Here is a 20,034-nt window from a genome sequence, read left to right as displayed (position 1 = left end):
CAGCTTTCTGCCTGGAAGCACTTTCCAAACTGCAGTACAGGGTTGAGAGAAGGAAGCAGACAGCTTAGAGTCTCAATGAGCTAAGGAGACAGAGATCAGAGTTTAGGGTGAGAAAGGGTAGTTGGAATTTGTGGAGCAGCCCAGTGGAGAGAAATGAGATGTACAGAGAAGCTTAAGAAAACTGTATAGGGTTCCCCTTGAGTCTTTTACTGATGAATACTAAGCTGCACATAAACAGAGCAAGACTCTACAAGTTTAGCAAAGAACATCTATTAAGGAAAGAACAATTACAATTACTAGAGAGCTGGAAAATTCTTGGAGCATAAACCTGGTTGAGAAATGTTTATATTCTGTCCAATCAGAGTAGAGAGAACTTATTGAACACTCCAGGTCTTCAGTGGAGACTACAGAAAAGCTATTTTGAGAGTAGGGCTAATACAGTTCTAGATACCAGGCTACTGTAGAACCATCAGTAACAGTTTAAAACACATCTTGAAAGGAACATGTTCAACACTCTACTTAGGAAGACAACAAAATCCAAACAACCAACAGGTTAGCATACATAATGTGTAACATATAATCACAATTAGTTGAAAGGCAAAGAAAGGAAAAGAGAGAAAAGGAGGAGAGAATGGGGAGGGGAGGAGAGAAAATAGAACAGGGAAAGGAGAGAAAAGGAAAGGAAAAGGTTAACAATTAACCTAGGAAAAAACAAACAAACAAAAACAATTAACCTAGGGAAAAAAATTCAGTAGAAAACAAACTCAGAAATGGCATTAGTGGACAAGGAATGTAAAGTAGCTATTATGGATATATTCAAAGATATAAAGGAAAACATGAACACACAGGGAACAAATGGTGGCTCAGTAAAGAAATGGAATATAATAAAGAACTAAATGGAAATTTGAGTACAGAAAAACACAATATCACGAGGAATACTTGGAAGAACAGAAGCTTGCCGGAAAAAAATTTAAGGAAAATCAATGACGCTAACAAGTACAAGTTTCTCTTTTCAGCTATCTTGTTGAACTGTGCCTAAAAGGGTCATATAAGTTAATACTAATAGACTCACTATTAATGTAGATCTGCACATTTGGAACATTCTTATGTAGCCCTGTACAGGCAGTATAAAATTAATTTTAAACAATTACATAAGTGCTGTATAGGATAGCAAAATAAACTTACTACATGTGATATTGTATGGCCTTTAGGTTATTGGTAGCTTAGTAGATCTCATCAATATGATATAAATGCCGAGAATCTATTTTAACCTTTGAATACAATGACAAAAATATATAATATTCTTATTTATGTTTTGGCCACTTTAGTTCAAGAGTTTATAGAAAGGTTTCGAAACCATGTTATGAAGGGAATAGAAGAAAGAACTGGCATATTTTAATCAAAAGAAGACGACTACCCTTAAATATTTTAAAGTAGTCTTTGGCAGCTCATTCATATTTAAGAATATGGTATTAAAAATATTGAAAGTTCTATTTATATGAAAGGAACTTTTTTTTTTTAATTTTTTTTTTCAACGTTTATTTATTTTTGGGACAGAGAGAGACAGAGCATGAACGGGGGAGGGGCAGAGAGAGAGGGAGACACAGAATCGGAAACAGGCTCCAGGCTCTGAGCCATCAGCCCAGAGCCTGACGCGGGGCTCGAACTCATAGACCGCGAGATCGTGACCTGGCTGAAGTCGGACGCTTAACCGACTGCGCCACCCAGGCGCCCCTGAAAGGAACTTTTAAAACACTTTTCAAAGTAATTTTAGAATTGCAGAAGTGTTAGAAAGAGTGTAGAGAGTTCTCATAGAATATATTCTCCACCTAACTTCATCTAGTGTTAACGTCTTAAATAACCGTGATGCAGTAAACAAAACTAAGAAAGTGACATCAGTTAACTGTTAACTATGAACTTTATTCTGATTTTACTGGTTTTTCCACTAATGTCCTTTTTCTGTTCTAGGATCCAGTTTTGGATCCCACGTTGCATTTAGTTGTCATATCTCCTACTCTCTTTAGTCTGTGACTATACTTTTGTCTTTCATGCCCTTGACTCTTTTGACTCTTGAGAAAAGTATTGATCAGGTATTTTGTATATTGTTCTCAATTTTTGTTTGCCTGGAATCATCTCATGATTACATTAGGTTAATGGAGTACATTAAGGCTATAATTTTTTTTTTTTGACAAATACTATAGAATTGATGTGCCCTTTACAACACATCCATATCAGGGTTATATTATGCCAGTATGTCTTATTATTTGGTAATGCCAACTTGATCATGTGGTTAAGGTGGTGTCAGTCAGATTTCTCCATTGTAAAGTTTTCTTTCTGTAATTAATAGATACTTTAGGAGATATACCTTGAGGTTATGCAGATACCCTGTTTTCCCTTAAACTTTTGAGATGAAATCTTTTTACTGCTAGGCTTTATTATAGGACAGCTGAGTAGTCATTCTTTTTTTTTTTTTTTTTTTTTTTAAGTAGGCTCCACACCCTGTGCAGAGCCCAATGCAGGGCTTGAACTCACGACCCTGAGATCAAGAGTCGGATGCTTAACTGACTGAGCTGCGCAGGTGCCCCAAGTCATTCTTTTTTGTTATTCTTGCTAGGACTTTACCAGATAGCAATATTTGTAAGTCTTCTCTGCTGCTCAGCTTATCCAGAGAGGAATGCTTCAATTTCCTGCTTAGTGATAGGAAGCCTGATGGCCAGCCTTCTGGAACTTGCTGAGGAGAATGCCAGGGAGTTTCATATTTGAGTACGTGGTCTTAATCCCCTTGTTGGCTACCGCTGAGCGCAGAGCCCAGCCTCTCTGATTTAGTTTCTCCTGAGTATAAACCCCGTGTTTCCAGGGGTGAGGTGAAGGTTGCATAGCTCCTAATTCCTTTGTGCCCCATGTCATCCCTGTCTCCTGAAGTGCTGCCAGCGCCTCAAGGCCAGTTTGTTGGGAGTCTTATCAGTCTGTCCCTCTAGGAGTACTTGGTTCAACTCTGCTCCATCAGTTAATCTGTCCGCTTTCTCTTTGCATATGTTTTGGGGTGGGATTACAGCTACCTCTTTTGTTCAGAATAGAGTTTGTGTTCGTGTTTCTTGTCCTATTTGTTGTTGGAAGGTATTTATAAAGTTGTGGACCCAGAGGTATATTTGGCCCTCTGTCCTAAAACTGAGGCCAAAGTAGATTTTCAGAAGATTATTTGGCATCGCCTCTGAAGCATTCAAATACACAAACCTTTGGCATTTCATTTCTAAGAATCCATCTTACGGAAATATTTGCACATGTGCACAAAGATATACAGATAGGAAAGTTTTCAAAAACATCATCCACAACAGCCAAAATAAATAAATAATGGAATCAGCCTTAATGTAAGTAATAATAAGGAAATTATTAAATTAATGGTGATGCTTGTGTTATAGAACAGTGGGTAGCAGTTGGGAATAATGAGGTTCGTTTTTATATACTGATATGAGACATTCTTAAAGACATATTATACCATACAGCAGTTTGCAGAGCAGCATTTTTGGTAGCATTTTATTCTCATATTTTTATGTATATACAAGTGTATAATTGAAAAGGAAAATATTTGGAAGAATATGAACCAAACCTTTAACAGTGGTATTTTGGAGATGATGAAAAGTGGAACTTTAATCTTTTGGCTTTGTATACTTCTGTATTGTATATATTACTTTTATAACAAGCTTATTACATTTTTATTTTTATTATTTTTATTTTTTTAAATTTTTTTTAATGTTTATTTTTGACAGAGAGAGAGAGAGAGAGAGAGAGAGAGAGAGTGCGCGTGCGCGCATGAGTGGGGGAGGGGCAGAGAGAGAGGGAGACACAGAATCCGAAGCAGGCTCCAGGCTCTGAGCTGTCAGCACAGAGCCTGACGCAGGGCTCAAACTCACAGACTGCGAGATCATGACCTGAACCGAAGTCGGATGTTCAACCGACTGAGCCACCCAGGCGCCCCAACATTTTGATTTTTAAATAAGAATATGAAATAGACTGCCTAAAGAAGTAGTTGAACAATGACCAGATTTCAAACAGAGGCTCTTTGAAAGAACTGTCTGCTAGATACTATCTCAGGTATTATTAAAGATTGCCCAAACTGGATTATGGTTTGGGGAAAAGAGATTTCACGATCATATAAGAATGGGAAAGTCTAGGTTAACACACCATATTCTCCTGTAGAATTTCTGGGAGTCTTTAACATACTAAAAAGGATGATACATCTGCACAGTCTCACAAATATGATTGTTCTCCTCTTTTATGGTATATTTGTTAACATCTCCCAAAAGAAATGCTTTGTAGAACTGCACTTTTGTTGACATTGCTTTTATGTTTAGAGCAATAAGCACCATGTTAATCTGGCTCTGTTTTGAACAATGAATTTTGAATAATACTGCTGTGAACGTTCCTGGGAAATACCAATTTAGTAAATTCCTTTATGCAAGGAAATGAAGGGCCTGAAAGATAGAAATTTTTCCCTAGATGCCTTCAAAACCTTCTGAACTCCTTCAAAAGGTAAGAAAGAAAGGTTATGAAAAGGGAACAAAATTTGGGGGCACCTGGGTGGCTCAGTTGGTTAAGCGTCCGACTTTGGCTCAGGTCATGATCTCATGGTTCGTGAGTTCAAGCCCCACATCAGGCTCTGTGCTGACAGCTCAGAGCCTGGAGCCCGCTTCAGATTCTGTGTCTTCCTCCCTCTCTGCCTCTCCCCCACTCATGTTCTCACTCTCTCTCTCTCTCTCTATTAAAAAAAAATTTTTTTAAAGGGAACAAAATTTGGATTTCAAAAGAAAACTTAAATGTGCCTATTCACAGCTCACTTGGCTGGTATGAGTGGGTATCAAATCAGGATAATTGGTTCCACTTAACTGAGGGCAACATGCCCAGCACAGAATTTAATGATCTCTACCTAGAAACTGTTTTCAGTGCATAGATGTATTGGTTAAACTCATAATTACAAACTAAAAGTGACACATCACCCATCACAAATCTAATGTATCGTTAAAACTGGATCCAGCAACCACAGTGTGGCTGGATTTTGAAAATGATTTCTCAGAAAAATGAGAATATCTCTGATGATTTTCTCAGGTAGCATACTACATCAGGAGGAATAGAATCCTTCAGGGTCTCACAGATCCCTTCAGAGCCTGTGGAGTGGTTAGGTTTCAGCGAAAGCGCCAGTGCGAAGCTGCTGCCAGGAGTTTGAGCAGCAGGTCAAAGCTAACAGCTTTTTTTGATGTTCACATTTTGAAAGTTTGATACCTTTTCTCAAACATATTTCCCAGTTGCCTTTCACTGGCGTCAGATTTACGTGGTGTTTATTGCTCTAAATAGAGTAGCAGTGTGAACATAGGTGCAGAAGCTGAACAGCCCATTCTTGTTCGGTAACCAAGCAAACCTAGAGCACGGTATGTAGGACCTTGACCCTTGTACTGAGGCGTCGCACTTCATTCTGTAGATAGTTTTGGGGAGAGATGTGACAAGATCTTTTACTTTCAGGGGTGAACTTTGGTGGCAGATGGGAAAGGAAGCAGCGTAACTCCTAATACAATCAGACTTCTTTATTTAAAGAAAGATTTCACTTTAGGACCCTTGATGAAAGGGTCCTTTAGGACCCTTGATGACTAATTGGCATTTGTAAAATGTTTGAGTAATTTCTGGACATTTTATTTTTTTTGTGAAGGCTTCAGATAGGTTGGTTTTAAGCTCTGATATTTTTTTTTTAATTTTTTTTTTCAACGTTTATTTATTTTTGGGACAGAGAGAGACAGAGCATGAACGGGGGAGGGGCAGAGAGAGAGGGAGACACAGAATCGGAAACAGGCTCCAGGCTCCGAGCCGTCAGCCCAGAGCCTGACGCGGGGCTCGAACTCACGGACCGCGAGATCGTGACCTGGTTGAAGTCGGACGCTTAACCGACTGCGCCACCCAGGCGCCCCTTAAGCTCTGATATTTTGAGCAACAGAAATGCCCTGGGATTCTGTCACTATTACTATTGTAACTGTCTATTTTAACTATACACTAGAAAAAAGTATGTTTAATACTTCCAAATGGCCAGGTTAAGCCATTTCATTCTTTTTAGTGATTTTATTGTAGTATGATTTACATACAATAAAATTCATGCATTGTAAGTTTACACTTTAGTAATTTTTAGTGAATTTATAGAGTTGTGTAGCCATCATCACAATATAGACACAAAACATTTCCATCCCCCAAATCACTTAACATCTGTTTGCAGTCAATACCTACTCTTGTCCCCAGCTACAGATAATCAGTTATTTGCTTTCTGTTGCTATAAAAGCGCCTTTTGTAGTTCTTTTACATAGAAATGGAATCATGTAATACGTAGTCTTTTACAACTGTTCCTTTTCATTTAGGGTAATATTTTTGAAATCATCCATATTGTGGCATACGTCAGTATTTTGTATCTTTTTATTGCTGAATAATATCTTTTATAGAGATATACCTCATTGTGTTTACCTATGTATCAGTGGTTGGAGACTTGGATTGTTTCTAGTTTTTGTGTATTCTGAATAATGATACTCTGAACATTCATGTATAAATCTTTGTGGGGATATTTGTTTTCATTTCTCTTGGGTAGTAGATTCTAGAAGTAGAATTTCTGGGTCATATGCTAACTCTATGTTTAACTTTTTAAGAAACTAAAACTCTCTACAGGTGACATCATCTTGTATATAGAAAATCATAAGGAGTGCACAAATAAACTATTAGAACTAATAAATGAATTCAGCAAGAGTCAATATCTGTACCCAGAAATCATTTGTATTTCTGTATACTTGGCAGTGGACAATCTGAGATTAAAATTAAAATAATTTCATTTAAAAAATAATAATACTGGGGCGCCTGGGTGGCGCAGTCGGTTAAGCGTCCGACTTCAGCCAGGTCACGATCTCGCGGTCCGTGAGTTCGAGCCCCGCATCAGGCTCTGGGCTGACGGCTCAGAGCCTGGAGCCTGTTTCCGATTCTGTGTCTCCCTCTCTCTCTGCCCCTCCCCCGTTCATGCTCTGTCTCTCTCTGTCCCAAAAATAAATAAACGTTGAAAAAAAAATTAAAAAAATAAAAAATAATAATACTTAGTAAATTAAAAGAAGTGTAAAACTTATGGCCTGAAAACCATGGAACATTTTTGAAAGAAATTAAAGATATAAATAATAAACGGAGACCATTCGTATTCATCAGTTGGAAGACTTAAAGCATTCCCGCCAACCATGTGTGAGGATTCCAGTTATTCGTGCCCTCACAACTTTTGTTGTACAATACTTAGTTATTCTTTTTGATTATATACATTCTGGTGAGTGTGTCGTTGTGTTTTAATGTACATTTCCCTAATGACTAATGGTGTTTGCACATTTTCGTGTGTTTATTAGCAGTTCTTATGTTTTCTTTGGCGAAATGTCTAAGTCTTTTACCTACTTCTAAATTGGGTTATTTGTTGTTGTTATTGATTTATAAGAGTTCATTTTATATTCTGGTCCTTGATATGTATTCTGACTTGTATGTTCAAGTTCTTTATCAGATGCATGATTTGGAAATAATTCCTGCCAGTCTGTGGCTTTACTTGTCATTTACTTATTTGTGTTTTTCTTTTTTTTTTTTTTAATTTTTTTTTTTTAACATTTATTTATTTTTGAGACAGAGAGAGACAGAGCATGAACAGGGGAGGGGCAGAGAGAGAGGGAGACACAGAATCGGAAACAGGCTCCAGGCTCTGAGCTGTCAGCACAGAGCCCGACGCGGGGCTCAAACTCACGGACCGCGAGATCATGACCTGAGCCGAAGTCGGCCGCTTAACCGACTGAGCCACCCAGGCGCCCCAGTTGTGTTTTTCTTAAAGTGAAGAAGTTTTTTATTTTTAATAGGATGCAATTATCAATTTTTTTGTTTCATGTCTTGTGCTTTTGTTGTCATATCTAAGAACACTTTTCTAACCCAAGTCACGAAGACTTCCTGTATTTTCTTCCAGAAGTTTTCATTCTTCCATTAAGTCTACGGGGCATTTTGATTCATTTTTGTATGTGGCATTAAGTAAGGATCTAATTTCATTACTCTGCATATGGATATATAGTTGTACTAACACCAGTTGTTGAAAGGCTTTTTTCCCACACTAAAATTTTTTGACACCTTGGCCAAAAATCAATGGACCACAAACTTAGGGGTTTATTTGTGGACTCTCAGTTCTCTTCCATTGATTTATATGCCTACTAATATGCTAATACCAGACTGTCTTGATTCCTGGAGCTGTATTGTAAGTTTTGAAATGGAGTAATACAAGTTCTCCAGCCCTTTTTTCTTTTTCAGAATTGATTTGGCGATTCTAGGCCTTTTGTCTTTTCTATTACATTTTAGGAGCAGCTTGTCTTCTTAACAATGTTGTCCTCTAACCCATGAGCATTCATTTATTTAGATTTTCTTTTCATTTAGATACTTTTGTTTTAGATGTTGTTTAATTTCTCTCAGCAATGGGTTGTAGTTTTGAGGATATAAATCTTACACTTCTTTTGTTAAGTTTATTTCTAAGTATTTTGTTCCTTTTTTGATGCTATCATGAATGAAGTTGTTTTCTTAATTCCATTTTTGGTTGTTTATTCCTAGTTTATAGAAATAGAGTTGGTTTTTGTATATTGACTTTGTGTTCTGTGACCTTGCTAAACTTATTAATTCTAGAAGGGTTTTGTTCTGTTTTTTTTGGGGGGGGGGGCGCAAGTGAGCAAGGGGCAGAGAGAGAGAGAATCCTAAGAGGGGCAGAGAGAGACAGAGACAGAAGCATTGCTCACCTGAAGTGGGGTTCACCCAAAGCGGGGCTCATCCGAAGCAGGGCTCACCCAGAGTGGAGCTCTAGGTCACCTGATATGGGACTCAGACTCACCAACTGTGAGATCATGACCTGAGCTGAAGTCAGTTGCTTAATGACTGAACCACCCAGGCACCCTTTATTTACTTTTTCTCTTTTTCCCACCTTCCTGCACTGGCTAGAACTTTCAGTACCTGCTTAATATAAGAAATGAGAGCTGACATGTATCCAACCTTAAGGGAAAAGCATTTACTTTTTAACCATTTCATATAATTTCACTGTAGATTTTTCAGGATGAGGAACTTCTGTTCTTTGTTGAGAGTTTTTATCATGAATAGGTAGGTGTTTGATTTTGTCAGATTGCTTTTTCTGCGTTTATTAAGGTGATCATATATTCTTTTTTGTCTCTTAATATGGCATATTACCTTGATTTTTGGATATTAAACTAGTCTGAATTCCTGTGATAAATCCTACTTGGTCAATGTATAATCCTTTTAAAATGCTACTAACTACGGTTTGCTAGTGTTTCATTAAGGGCTATTGTATCTGTGATCATGAGGGATATTGATCCCTAGTTAATTTTCCTTTGGCTTTGATATTAGAGTAATATCAGCCTCACAGAATGAGCTAGAAGTGTTTCTCTTCTGTTTTCTGAAAAAATTACGAAGGATTAGTTTTATTTCTTGTTTTAAATATAGCATTTACCGGTGAAGGCATCTGGGCTTGGACTTGTCTGTGTGGGAAGATTTTTAATTACTAATTAAATGTCTTCATTTGTTTTATTTCTACCTAGATTTTGTGTTTCTTCATGAGTAGGTTTGGTAATTTTTATTTTTCCGGGAATTGTTCTGTTTCCTCTGAGTTATCTGATTTATTGACATAAATTTGTTCATAATTTTACCTTATAACTTACCAATCTATAGGGTTGGTAGTATTGTCTCTTCTTTGATTCTTGAATTAGGCAGTTTATGTCTTCTATTAATTTCTTAGTCTTGTGTCTTTTTTTTTTAAGAACTTGGCTAAAATATTATTCAGTTTAATTTTTCCCAGCTTTATTGAGGTATGACTGACAAATGGTAATATATTTAAAGTGTCCAACATGATGATTTGATACATGTATACATTGTGAAAGGATTCCCACAATTAAGTTAATAAGTTAATTAATACACCTATCACCATACATGGTTACTTTGTATGTATGTGTGAGAGAATGCTTAAGATCTGCACTCTTCACTAAATAGGAGATTAGGTAATTTATGGGAGACTTCTCTTCTGGTAAAAGTATTTAAATTTCCCTTTAAGCATTGCTTTAGCTGCATCCCATAATTTTTAATTTTTTGTTTTTATTTTCATTCAGTTAAAAATATTATTTAACTTTTTTGTGTGATTTCTTCTTTGACCCTTGGGTTACTTAGAAGTGGGTTGTTTGAGGGGTGCCTGGGTGGCTTAGTCGGTTAAGTGTCCGACTTCGGCTCGGGTCTTGATCTCACGGTCCGTGAGTTCAAGCCCCGCGTCGGTCTCTGTGCTGACAGCTCAGAGCCTGGAGCCTGCTTCAGATTCTGTGTCTCCCTCTCTCTCTGACCCTCCCCCGTTCATGCTCTCTCTCTGTCTCAAAAATAAATAAACATTAAAAAAAAGAAGTGGGTTGTTTGATTTCCAAAAATTTGGGGTTTCCCCATATTTATTTGGATTCATGTGTTTGGGGGCTCTACTGTTAGATGTAAATGTATTTATAATATGTTCAAAGAGGTATATAATTCAATGATAATGGTTAGAGATTTTAATAGTCTACTCTCAAAAACTGATTAAAACAATCAGAAAAAGCTAAGAGTATAGAAGATTCAAACATCCCTCTCAGCCACTTTGACCTGATATTACAGAATCTTCGCACAACAACTACATAAAACATAAAACAAGTCTCAAGAAATTTTAAAAGACTGTAACCATACGAAGTATGTCTCTGACCACATCAGAATTAAGTAAGATATCCACAGTACGCCTATTCTTTGTCTGGGGCTTGCTATAGAAGCCTCAGAGGTGCCTCAGGGCACCTGGGTGGCTCAGTCGGTTGAGTGTCTGATTTTGGCTTAGGTCATGATCTCATGGTTCACGAGTTCAAGCCCCACATCGGGTTCTCTGCTGTCAGCGCAGAGCCCGCTTTGGATCTTCTGCCCCCATCTCTCTCTGCCCCTCCCCCGCTCTCATAAAATAAAATCAAGAAGTTGTAAATCCCTCAAGCTCAGGGTTCTTCTCCTGTTACAACCTGCTGCAGGTGTAGGCATCCATCCTGGGCCTTTAAAACATTGCCTTTGTGGCACTTGAGGGGCATGGAGAACTGGTGAAAACAAACAAGAAGCTCTGACCATTGCCATTGCCCTGAGTAATGAAGTTCTTTGTCTCTGATGTGAGGCTTGTGTTTTTGCCTGTGCCCATGAAACAGTAATAGGCTGTCTTGTTAGCTTAAAAGTAAGGTGGGGTGCCTGGGTGGCTCAGTCGGTTGAGCGTCCGACTTCGGCTCAGGTCATGATCTCGCGGTCCGTGAGTTCGAGCCCCACGTCGGGCTCTGGGCTGACAGCTCAGAGCCTGGAGCCTGTTTCAGATTCTGTGTCTCCCTCTCTCTCTGACCCTCCCCCGTTCATGCTCTCTCTCTCCCTGTCTCAAAAATAAATAAACATTAAAAAAAAAAAAATTAAAAAAAAAAAAAAAAGTAAGGTAAATCTCCGACACTGTATAGTTCCTGACAGTTTCCTTTAGTTCTTTGAACATATTTTTAACAGCTCCTCTGAAGTCTTTGTTAAATCTAATATCTAAGGACCCCGAGACCTTTTTATTGACTGCCTTTTTTTACATTAGCCTCTGAGTGTAAGTCACACTTTGTTTCTTTGCATGTCTCTTCATTTTTTGTTGAATATTGGATATTTTGGATAGCATATTGTAGCAACTGTGGGTTCTGAGTCCTCTTCCTCCCCCCACTCCCGTTTCCCAAGCTGTTCTTGTTTCCTTAGTGTAGTTAGCTTGCCTGGACTAAATCTGTGACATCCATCTTCCCCACAACGTGTGACCGCTGATGTTTCTGCTCAGCTTTTGTTCTTTATTGTTTTGTTTTTATTTTTAAGCCTGCATTTCTAGGGTAACCCTTGTGTCTGTATGGATCAGCATTTATCCAAATATCAGTCAGAAGTTGTGCTCAAATATCTCAAGCCAGTAAGCCTTCCACTCTTAGCTGATGGATCTGTGTGTGGTTTGGGCAATGCATTCAAAGTTCAGGTCATTTTTTATCCGGCCTCAGCTTTTGCTTTCTGCGGGGCTCTCTCACTTGTGCTCTGAATACACACATAGGTTCCGCTGGCTGGGGTTATGTAGGTCATCTGGACCTCTTCTTGGCTCTGCTGCATATACGCATGGCTTTCAGTCTTCCTGGATTATGTGGAGAACTTCTCAAGCCTTCTTACTATTTTTTACCTCACCAAACTCCCTGTTAAATCCAGCCTATCATCTGCTGTTTGCCCCCAAATCACAGTCTCAGGCTAGCAGAGACACTGGCCCTTCCTTTTCACTTGCCACCAACATTGCCACTTTAGCTGGCGGTGCTCCACATCGAGTGTGCCCCTCTGATGGCAGCAGCAGGGCCACTGGCTTCTGGGGCCTGCCGTACCCTGGTTGAACAACTACTCCCACAGAGCTGGGGAGCTTGGAACAGACCCAGGCCAGAATGGCACACACAGACTCACTGATTTTACCTGAACTGTGGTAATTTTTATGAATAAATCCCTCTTGGTTTGTTGTATGCCTTTGGCCAGTTTCCAGTTTTTGACAATTTTGTCCAGCTTTATAGCTGCTTTTGGGGAAGAGCATTTGTTGACATCCTCAAACCATCATGCTAGAAGTCTAAAGTCCCAATCTGTATCGTTCTGCCATTGATCCTGGTGTATCTTAACTGCCTATTTGATTCTCTGAGATCACGTAAGACCCTTTCCCTTACCTGCCCAGCTAGATCATGGAACGGCAGCAAAAGAACCAACTTGGGGAAAGTGGGTATAAAACACTAGGACCACAGTGGACATGGATTTTTCCCGTAGTTAACTAGGAATCATTTACAATGATCTGCCATTATTTACACTTTGATTCTGTGTATAACTGGTAAAATACATTTGTAAAGCAAATGTTTACATAGCATCATTATATTTGTATATACTTTGTAGCAGCTACAAAGATTAAAATATTTGTGTGTGTGATGAGCTTCTAGAAACACTGGTCCCCATTGCAGTAACATTCTCCCTGATTTTTTTCCACTTATTCAATAAGTACACATTTATTGATTATCTAAGGTATACACATGCACAACGAGTGATGCCAAGAGGAAACAGATATGGATTTCATCCTCAAGGAGCTTACAGATGAGCGTGATTGATCATGAACATGAAAAATATAAGTGGGAAGTGCTGGATGCCATTCAAAACGTTCAGATGTGTGCCCTAGAGTTCCATGGGCTAATTGAAATGTCCGTGTCTGACCAGTTCTTAGTTATCACCCATCACTTGTAGCGCCTGATCTTCCTGCTTACATTCTCCTCCTGGTTGCCTTTATATTTAGATTTTTCTGTCAGTGAAAACATGCACCTAGTGCTTCCACATACACTTTTCTTATGGATGATATTCGTGTGGTTCATACCAGCCTGGGACATGAGTGGGGAGCGTTTCCAGTTACAGACAAGGAAACTGAGATCAGAGAGACTGTGTGACTTGCCCAACTTCACGTTATTAGGACGTGACAGAGTCAAGTTTTGAATAGAAGGTCTTTGTACTTGAAATCCTGGGCTTTTTCCAGTATGCTGTACTGCCTCTCACAGTACAGATTTCCTCTCCTCTCCAGCCAGCAGATAGTTGGGAAAAACTTAGCTTAGTGGGTCAGGTCAGACTTGGAAGCAGTTTTTACTTAAGTGTATTTCTGGATAGACACAGAAATGAAGCAACAAAGCAAGACTATTCAGGCTACTCTTCAAATCATTTCCCCCTAAGGGTTTTTAGTGACTTAATTTTACATAGTCAGAGATTCAACATCTCCAGTTGCTTCTTACACATTTCTCTGGCACACGTGGGATCATTACTTTGGACACAGCATGTTCATCATTTGCCATCTCTCCCTCAGTCTCTAGTCTCTTTTAATGTTGTCATTCTCTGTGAATGACACCCCCAACCACCCATTCTCCCAAGCCTGGTTTCTCCAGGAACCTGGAGTCCTTGACTCCTTTCTTATCTTCACCCCAACATCTAATCCTGTCATTCCCATCCTACCTCATAGGGTTGTTGTGTGAATAAACTGGCACAGCATGTGAGAAAGAACTCTGAAAGCTGTGAAGGAGAGGTATTTCTTTTCTCTGAGGAAGCACATCTATTCAAGCATCAGGGATAAGAATGAGGCCTTAGAGGCCATTCAGACGTAAGGGTCTTACAATATTGACACTTGTGTCAGTGAAATGTGGACTTGTATCTTCTGTGGCTGTGACTTCATGGTCTTACATGCTGACAGCACTCTGTTCTCTCCAAAGTACTTTCTCAGAAGGAGAGGAAAAGAGAGAGTAAGTGACATGCACAAGATGATAGAATTAGTAAGAGGTCCAGCAGGAGTAGAGCTCCTATTGGCTAAATGCAGAGGCCTCTTAAACTAGAAATCAAAGTTGATTTTTTTACACTCCATCACTTACCATCTGTGACTTAGGATGAGTGGTTTAGCCCTCTTAACTGCCAGCCTCTACATAGAAGACAGAAATAAAATCTTTCATAGAGTTGTTGTAAGGATTCAGTGAGGACATGAGCCAGAGTGCCACGTAGAAATGATAGCTGTTGGATGACTTTCACCCTGCCCCACCTGAAGAGCGAGTTAGGTTGGTCTTCCTCTGTACTTTCCCTTAGAGAACTCATTCTACCTGGTGTATTTATTTGACTGCTTCACTTTAGATTCTCTGCAGTTCACAGATCTTTCCTGGAGATTGTTGACTTAACATTTCATTGAAAACCAGCTTCAGGAGTTTTCGTGTTTTCCTCTCTGCCCTTTTTCTCCTAATTTTCCCATTAAGGTTTTGACAGAATTCTGATGAACTCCTTTAGTTGAAAATTGTGAAATTATCCTTATACTTTCTGGCCCCAAGATGAAGGAGATTTTAAGTTCTCTATTAGGAAAATCAGAAGTGTCCAGCAACAGAATGGACTGCCTCAGCGAGTAATCAAGTTACCCATGACTACAAATATATGAGGCTCTTGACAAGCAGAGCTTTGACTTGCCTTCACTTCATCTGTCCCACCCAGTTCCCGAGTTCTGCAAGCCACAGAAATATATATTGCAGAGAGGGCTGTAACAAACAGATGAGCTCCCTAAGTGTTGTATTTTTATGGTTTTGGAATTTTTGATTCATGTTTTTATACTATTGTAGTTAAGTGAATTGATGAAGATAGCAGATGAACTATTTGTGAAGTGAGGAAAGTTGTCGAACTTCCCTGGGGATTGCCAGATTACAGAGAGCAGAGTTTAATGTTAGTCTGAAGTTAAAGAGGTGGCTCTTGAATCTCCTGCAGAGCCGAAGACCCACAGCTGTGCCTTAAGGCTGACGGTAGCCTGGGCCTATGCTGAGAGTACCTACACTCCTCCGTACTGCACATGTTATTCCATATTTGATAAAGTAGCTAAAAATACTGAGGTTTTATCAGTAGATGAGACTTTTATGTGAAAGGTTTGACAGGTGATGCATGCTGCTTTCAGGATTAAAAAAAAATTACTTGGTCACTGCTGTGTCCTTCTGTGAGATGTTTTATTCTCAGCTGTCACCTTCCCTGTCCCTTACCCACAACCATTATAGTGACCGAAAAGTCTGCTTGCTCTACAGTGATGTGTCTTGAATAGTGCCCATTAGTTTTCAGTAGTTACCCCTGGCCTGCATGTTAGCCTTCAGTTTAATGGCCTTTTTTATGTTCATTCATTTTATTTTATTTCCCATCGTGGTTTTGTTTATTTCTTTTTTGTTTTTTGTTTTTCTGTTCTCTTTTTTAAAACCGTCGTGGTTTGCCCTTCATATTCCCCAATGTTTGCACATGACAAGATGTTGCCATCCCAACATTACCTCCCACTTCACTGACCAGTGCCACTACTGACCATCTAGCACCAGCCACAACGGGACCACTGCCTTCAGCTCCTCGGGATGTCGTGGCCTCGCTGGTCTCTACCCGCTTCATCAAATTGACATGGCGGACACCTGCATCAGATCCTCACGGGGACAACCTTACCTATTCTGTCTTCTACACCAAGGAAGGGATTGTTAGGTAAGTGTCTGTATGTCTGGAGCCAGTGGTTGCATCTTGGTCTACCCCAGGCCAGTCATGCTCACCCTGGCTCTTTGTTGTGCAGAATCTGTACCAATTTTCAGTCCAGAAAATATGACCACCAAGATGCATATTTCCCAATTTTAGGTCATTAAAACTTATCCCAAACAGACTCAAGTCCTGGTATTCTTCCCTGCCTCCCTGGAATGACTTGGGGAGAAGGTAGATAGAGCTTTTTTAGGTAGAAGTATTAAAATGTAATGGGGGCTGTTTTTTTTTTTTCATAAGATTCAGTCAGCACAGCCTATAGGATGTGGCTTACTTAGAACATTCAGATTCTAGAAATTAAGGTAGACTTAACTTACAGAAGTAATCATAAATGAGTATTTGCCTGCACCCTTATGTGGATGTGGACTGCCCAGCTCTAGGGGGTCTCCTTGATGATACAAGAGTAATTAGTAGCTAATTTTCCTAAAAAACAGCACTTCCATTAAATTTCTCTCCATCTCCACCTCTTTTAGGAGCTCATGTTGCTTCTCCATTGCTTATGGGAGATTTTCCAGAATCCCCAGGCCACTTTACCCATAGTCCAGCTTTATTTTATCTGTCCTGCCTTACTTGCCTCACCTCACAGTTTAATTCACTTTCTAATGAAACCAGTCCAATTCCTATCACTACACTGCCTTTCTTCAAGTGTGTTCTCTTCTGTCACTTCCCCCTTTCCCAACTGAAGCTGAAGTTAGTGAATCCTTTGTGGCCCAGATTAAGCCCCATGAAGTCCTCATGCATTTTTCTCCACTTTTTCGCATAGTCTTTCTCTTATATGCATTTCTGCCACTAATATTGCACTTAATTATGACAACATAGGATCTTATACTGCCATAAATTGTTACTCTTCTATTTTATGTATATTTGTGTTGTTTTCCCAACCAAATTATAAAAACTTTCGGAAGAACCAAGCCGCATGCTGTGTATTCTTAGCATTGTCCAGTAGATTTCTTTATTCATATCAAAATAAGAAAGCTGAATTCACTGTTTGGACTAGGGCCCTCACAGATGAAATAAAGCTTGTGTTCTACCAGGGTGCTTACATCTGGTACATATTGTATTTAATAACTAGACTGTCAAGTTCCACAAATACAGGAACCTAAATCATAATCCCTCGATTTAATACTTTTGAGAAGTCCGAGTGACCTAATTTGAGCCAGTTGGAGATAGATAGAGCTTTGAGATAGATGGAGCTTCTGCTAGAATGATGTTTATCTGAACACTGTGCCAGATGTTTTGGGCATTGCAAAGATAAAGAAACATGGTTCTAGACACAAAAAGGCAAGACATTACTACCGAATGGCTTGTGTTAGAATGCCTCCAATGGTCTTTCACATCTCCTTGCTAATTTCATAATATCTCACAAAAGAAAAAACCATTTAGTAATTCCTCAGAATAACAAACTTCTTTCCATTATAGGTCCTTTGTCTCTGCTGTTCCTTCTACCAGAAATGCATTTCCCTCACAAACAACTGTTTCTGGCTTCTTACCAGTCATCTTCAGATGACACCTTCCGTGAATACTCACCTGGCTTAGCCCCCCCTCCAACCCTATCACACAGTGATGTTCTGGGGCCAGCTTGTTTCCAAGCCTGTTGTTAAATTTTCAGGAAATTTTGTAAACCCATGACAACTTGGTAGCTCAAAATGGGGTGTGGCATGAGTATTTACTGAGACAAGTGCTACAAACCAGAGCTGGTTATTAAACGTTGACCACAACACCACTGCTGTCACATCATCCTGTTTTGTCTTTCTGCTTTTGTTTCCAGAACACGGAACACTCTGAAATTTTCTCTCTTTATTAACCAATTTCTGGTGTCTGTCATATCAGTAGAATATCACCAGCACCTGGAACGGGGCCTGGCATATAATAGCAGTAAATAAATACTTGTCCAGGGAATAAATTCATTTCAGTCAATGGAGAGGTAACAGCTTATTCAAGAAGTCATGTTGAGATAATTGACTCCATTTGGTGGAAAGAATGGAAGTTCTACAGCTCTGTCTTATATCATGTATGACAATAAATTATAGATAGATGAAGAGATTTTAAAGCTTATAAATGTATTAGAAGAAAATACAACTGCTTTATCATTTGAGTTTGAAAGGCCGTTTAAAGGAAGACAGGAAATCCAGAAGCCACAACAGGAGAGATACACAAAGCTTATTATACAACAATGTAAAATTCCATGTGATAAAACATCATAAACAAAATCAAACCATCAAGTGATAAGCTGGGGAAAAATTGGTAACAGTTATAAGAAAATAATATTGCCATCCAGTCTATATAAAGAGCTCCTATAAGTCATAACTAAAAGATACTCCAAGAGGCAAATGGTACAAGTGGATGATTAACAGAAGTTAATGGAAAGCCTGTTAAAGTTAAAAAAGGTTTTGCCATCACTTGTAGTCTTGGAGATACAATGTAATAATACAAAAAGTGAAACCATTTTTCACTTACAAAGTTGGCAAAGATTTTAAATTGATAATATCTAGTGTTAAGCAAGTTAAATGCTGGGAAGAAATCCACTCTAGGCTTTTGGTGGCAATATAAGAGTAGCCTTTGGAGAAAGTGGTTTGGCAGAATTATTTTTTTTATCTCTTTAATGCATATACCTGTCAGCCCAACAGTTACACTTCTGGGTGTTCGATAGATAACTGGTATGCATAGGGCACTCATAAAAATGTTTATTGTAGCATTGTTTGTAAGAATGAAAAGAGGAATGAAAGTAAATGCCCATTCATGGAGAAATGAGCACATAATTAATACATGTATATCCACATGAAATGTGATGTAGGAATTTTTACATGATGTGTCTATATATTTTGATGTGTATGTAAATGCTTAGAACAGTGATTCTCAAACAGGCAGTTTGCCCATCCCTTGGGAGACATTCGGCAATGTCTGGTGACATTTTTGGTTATTACAACTGAGATGAGGGAGGATGCTTACTGATGTCCAATGAGTAGAAGCCACAGATGCTGATAAACGTCCTGCAATGTGCAGGACAGCCCCTTACAACAAAGAATTATCCTGCCCAGCGTCTCGCTAGTGCCAAGATTGAGAATAGCTGACATGGAGAGATCTGGTAAGATACAGGTCAGTCCATGCCATGGTTAGGTGTCAGGGAAGGACATGCTTTGAGGAGAGAGAAAAACTGGGACTTTCAGATTTTTTTTTTAACTATATATACTTTTGTTTTTAATGAGAATCTGTCACTTCAATTTAAAATTAAATTGTCAGGCAGGAAGACAAGGCAAGTATATATAAAGGAAGAAGAGATGCAAGGAGGATCCAACTTAATGTGTCTGTCTGGTGTTTGAAGGATGGGAAAGTAAGAAAGCTGGCTTAAGTGGCCCAGAGTTTGGGTAGGAATTAGTAAGAGATTATAATAAAGTGGAAGTTTGGAGCCAGATGTCATAATGCCAGTAAGAATTTGGACACAGTCAGTTAAGAAGGGACCATTTTAGACTCCTGAGCAAGTGTGCACTGTGATTTTATTAGATTTTCTAAGTAGTTTATGAGCACTACATAGAAGAGGAGAAGAAATAAAGTCAGCAAGACAAATCAGGTAGTTAACCTAGTCGTGTGGTAGGTATGGCCTGGACGAAAGGGAGAGCCGTGACTTGGAGTGGACAGAATAAGTATGGGGAATATTTCAAAGGAAGGTTCTTGGAGACTAATTTTTTTGTCACTTCATTTGTGAATGAAGCTTATGATTTCTGAATATAAGCAATGAAGGAGTAGAAAGAACACTAAGTCAGAAGACTAGATCCTGCTCACTTGTTTTATAAATAGAATTTATTTGACCTTTATAAGCTTAACTTTTCCCATCTGAAAAATGAGGGT

At 38.9% G+C, this 20,034-nt stretch overlaps 1 protein-coding gene across 8 annotated transcripts in view; it reads left to right on the top strand.

Moving 5' to 3' along the window:
- The window catches only part of NEO1 (neogenin 1), a 240,748-nt gene that overhangs the window by 162,177 nt on the left and 58,537 nt on the right, over nucleotides 1-20,034 (top strand). For 5 of the 8 annotated variants that reach the window (XM_023255073.2, XM_023255080.2, XM_023255075.2 and 2 more), the window contains exon 8: nucleotides 15,921-16,140. In XM_023255073.2, the coding sequence (XP_023110841.1) occupies nucleotides 15,921-16,140 (220 nt within the window). The remainder of the gene's footprint in view (nucleotides 1-15,920; nucleotides 16,141-20,034) is intronic. The other 3 variants (XM_023255081.2, XM_023255077.2, XM_023255079.2) reach the window with 1 other exon arrangement.

The sequence above is a fragment of the Felis catus genome, chromosome B3, assembly GCF_018350175.1.
Source record: "Felis catus isolate Fca126 chromosome B3, F.catus_Fca126_mat1.0, whole genome shotgun sequence".
Lineage (NCBI taxonomy): Eukaryota > Metazoa > Chordata > Mammalia > Carnivora > Felidae > Felis > Felis catus.
Note: the sequence above shows the minus strand (reverse complement) of the source record. Positions and strands in the feature narration are given on the sequence as shown.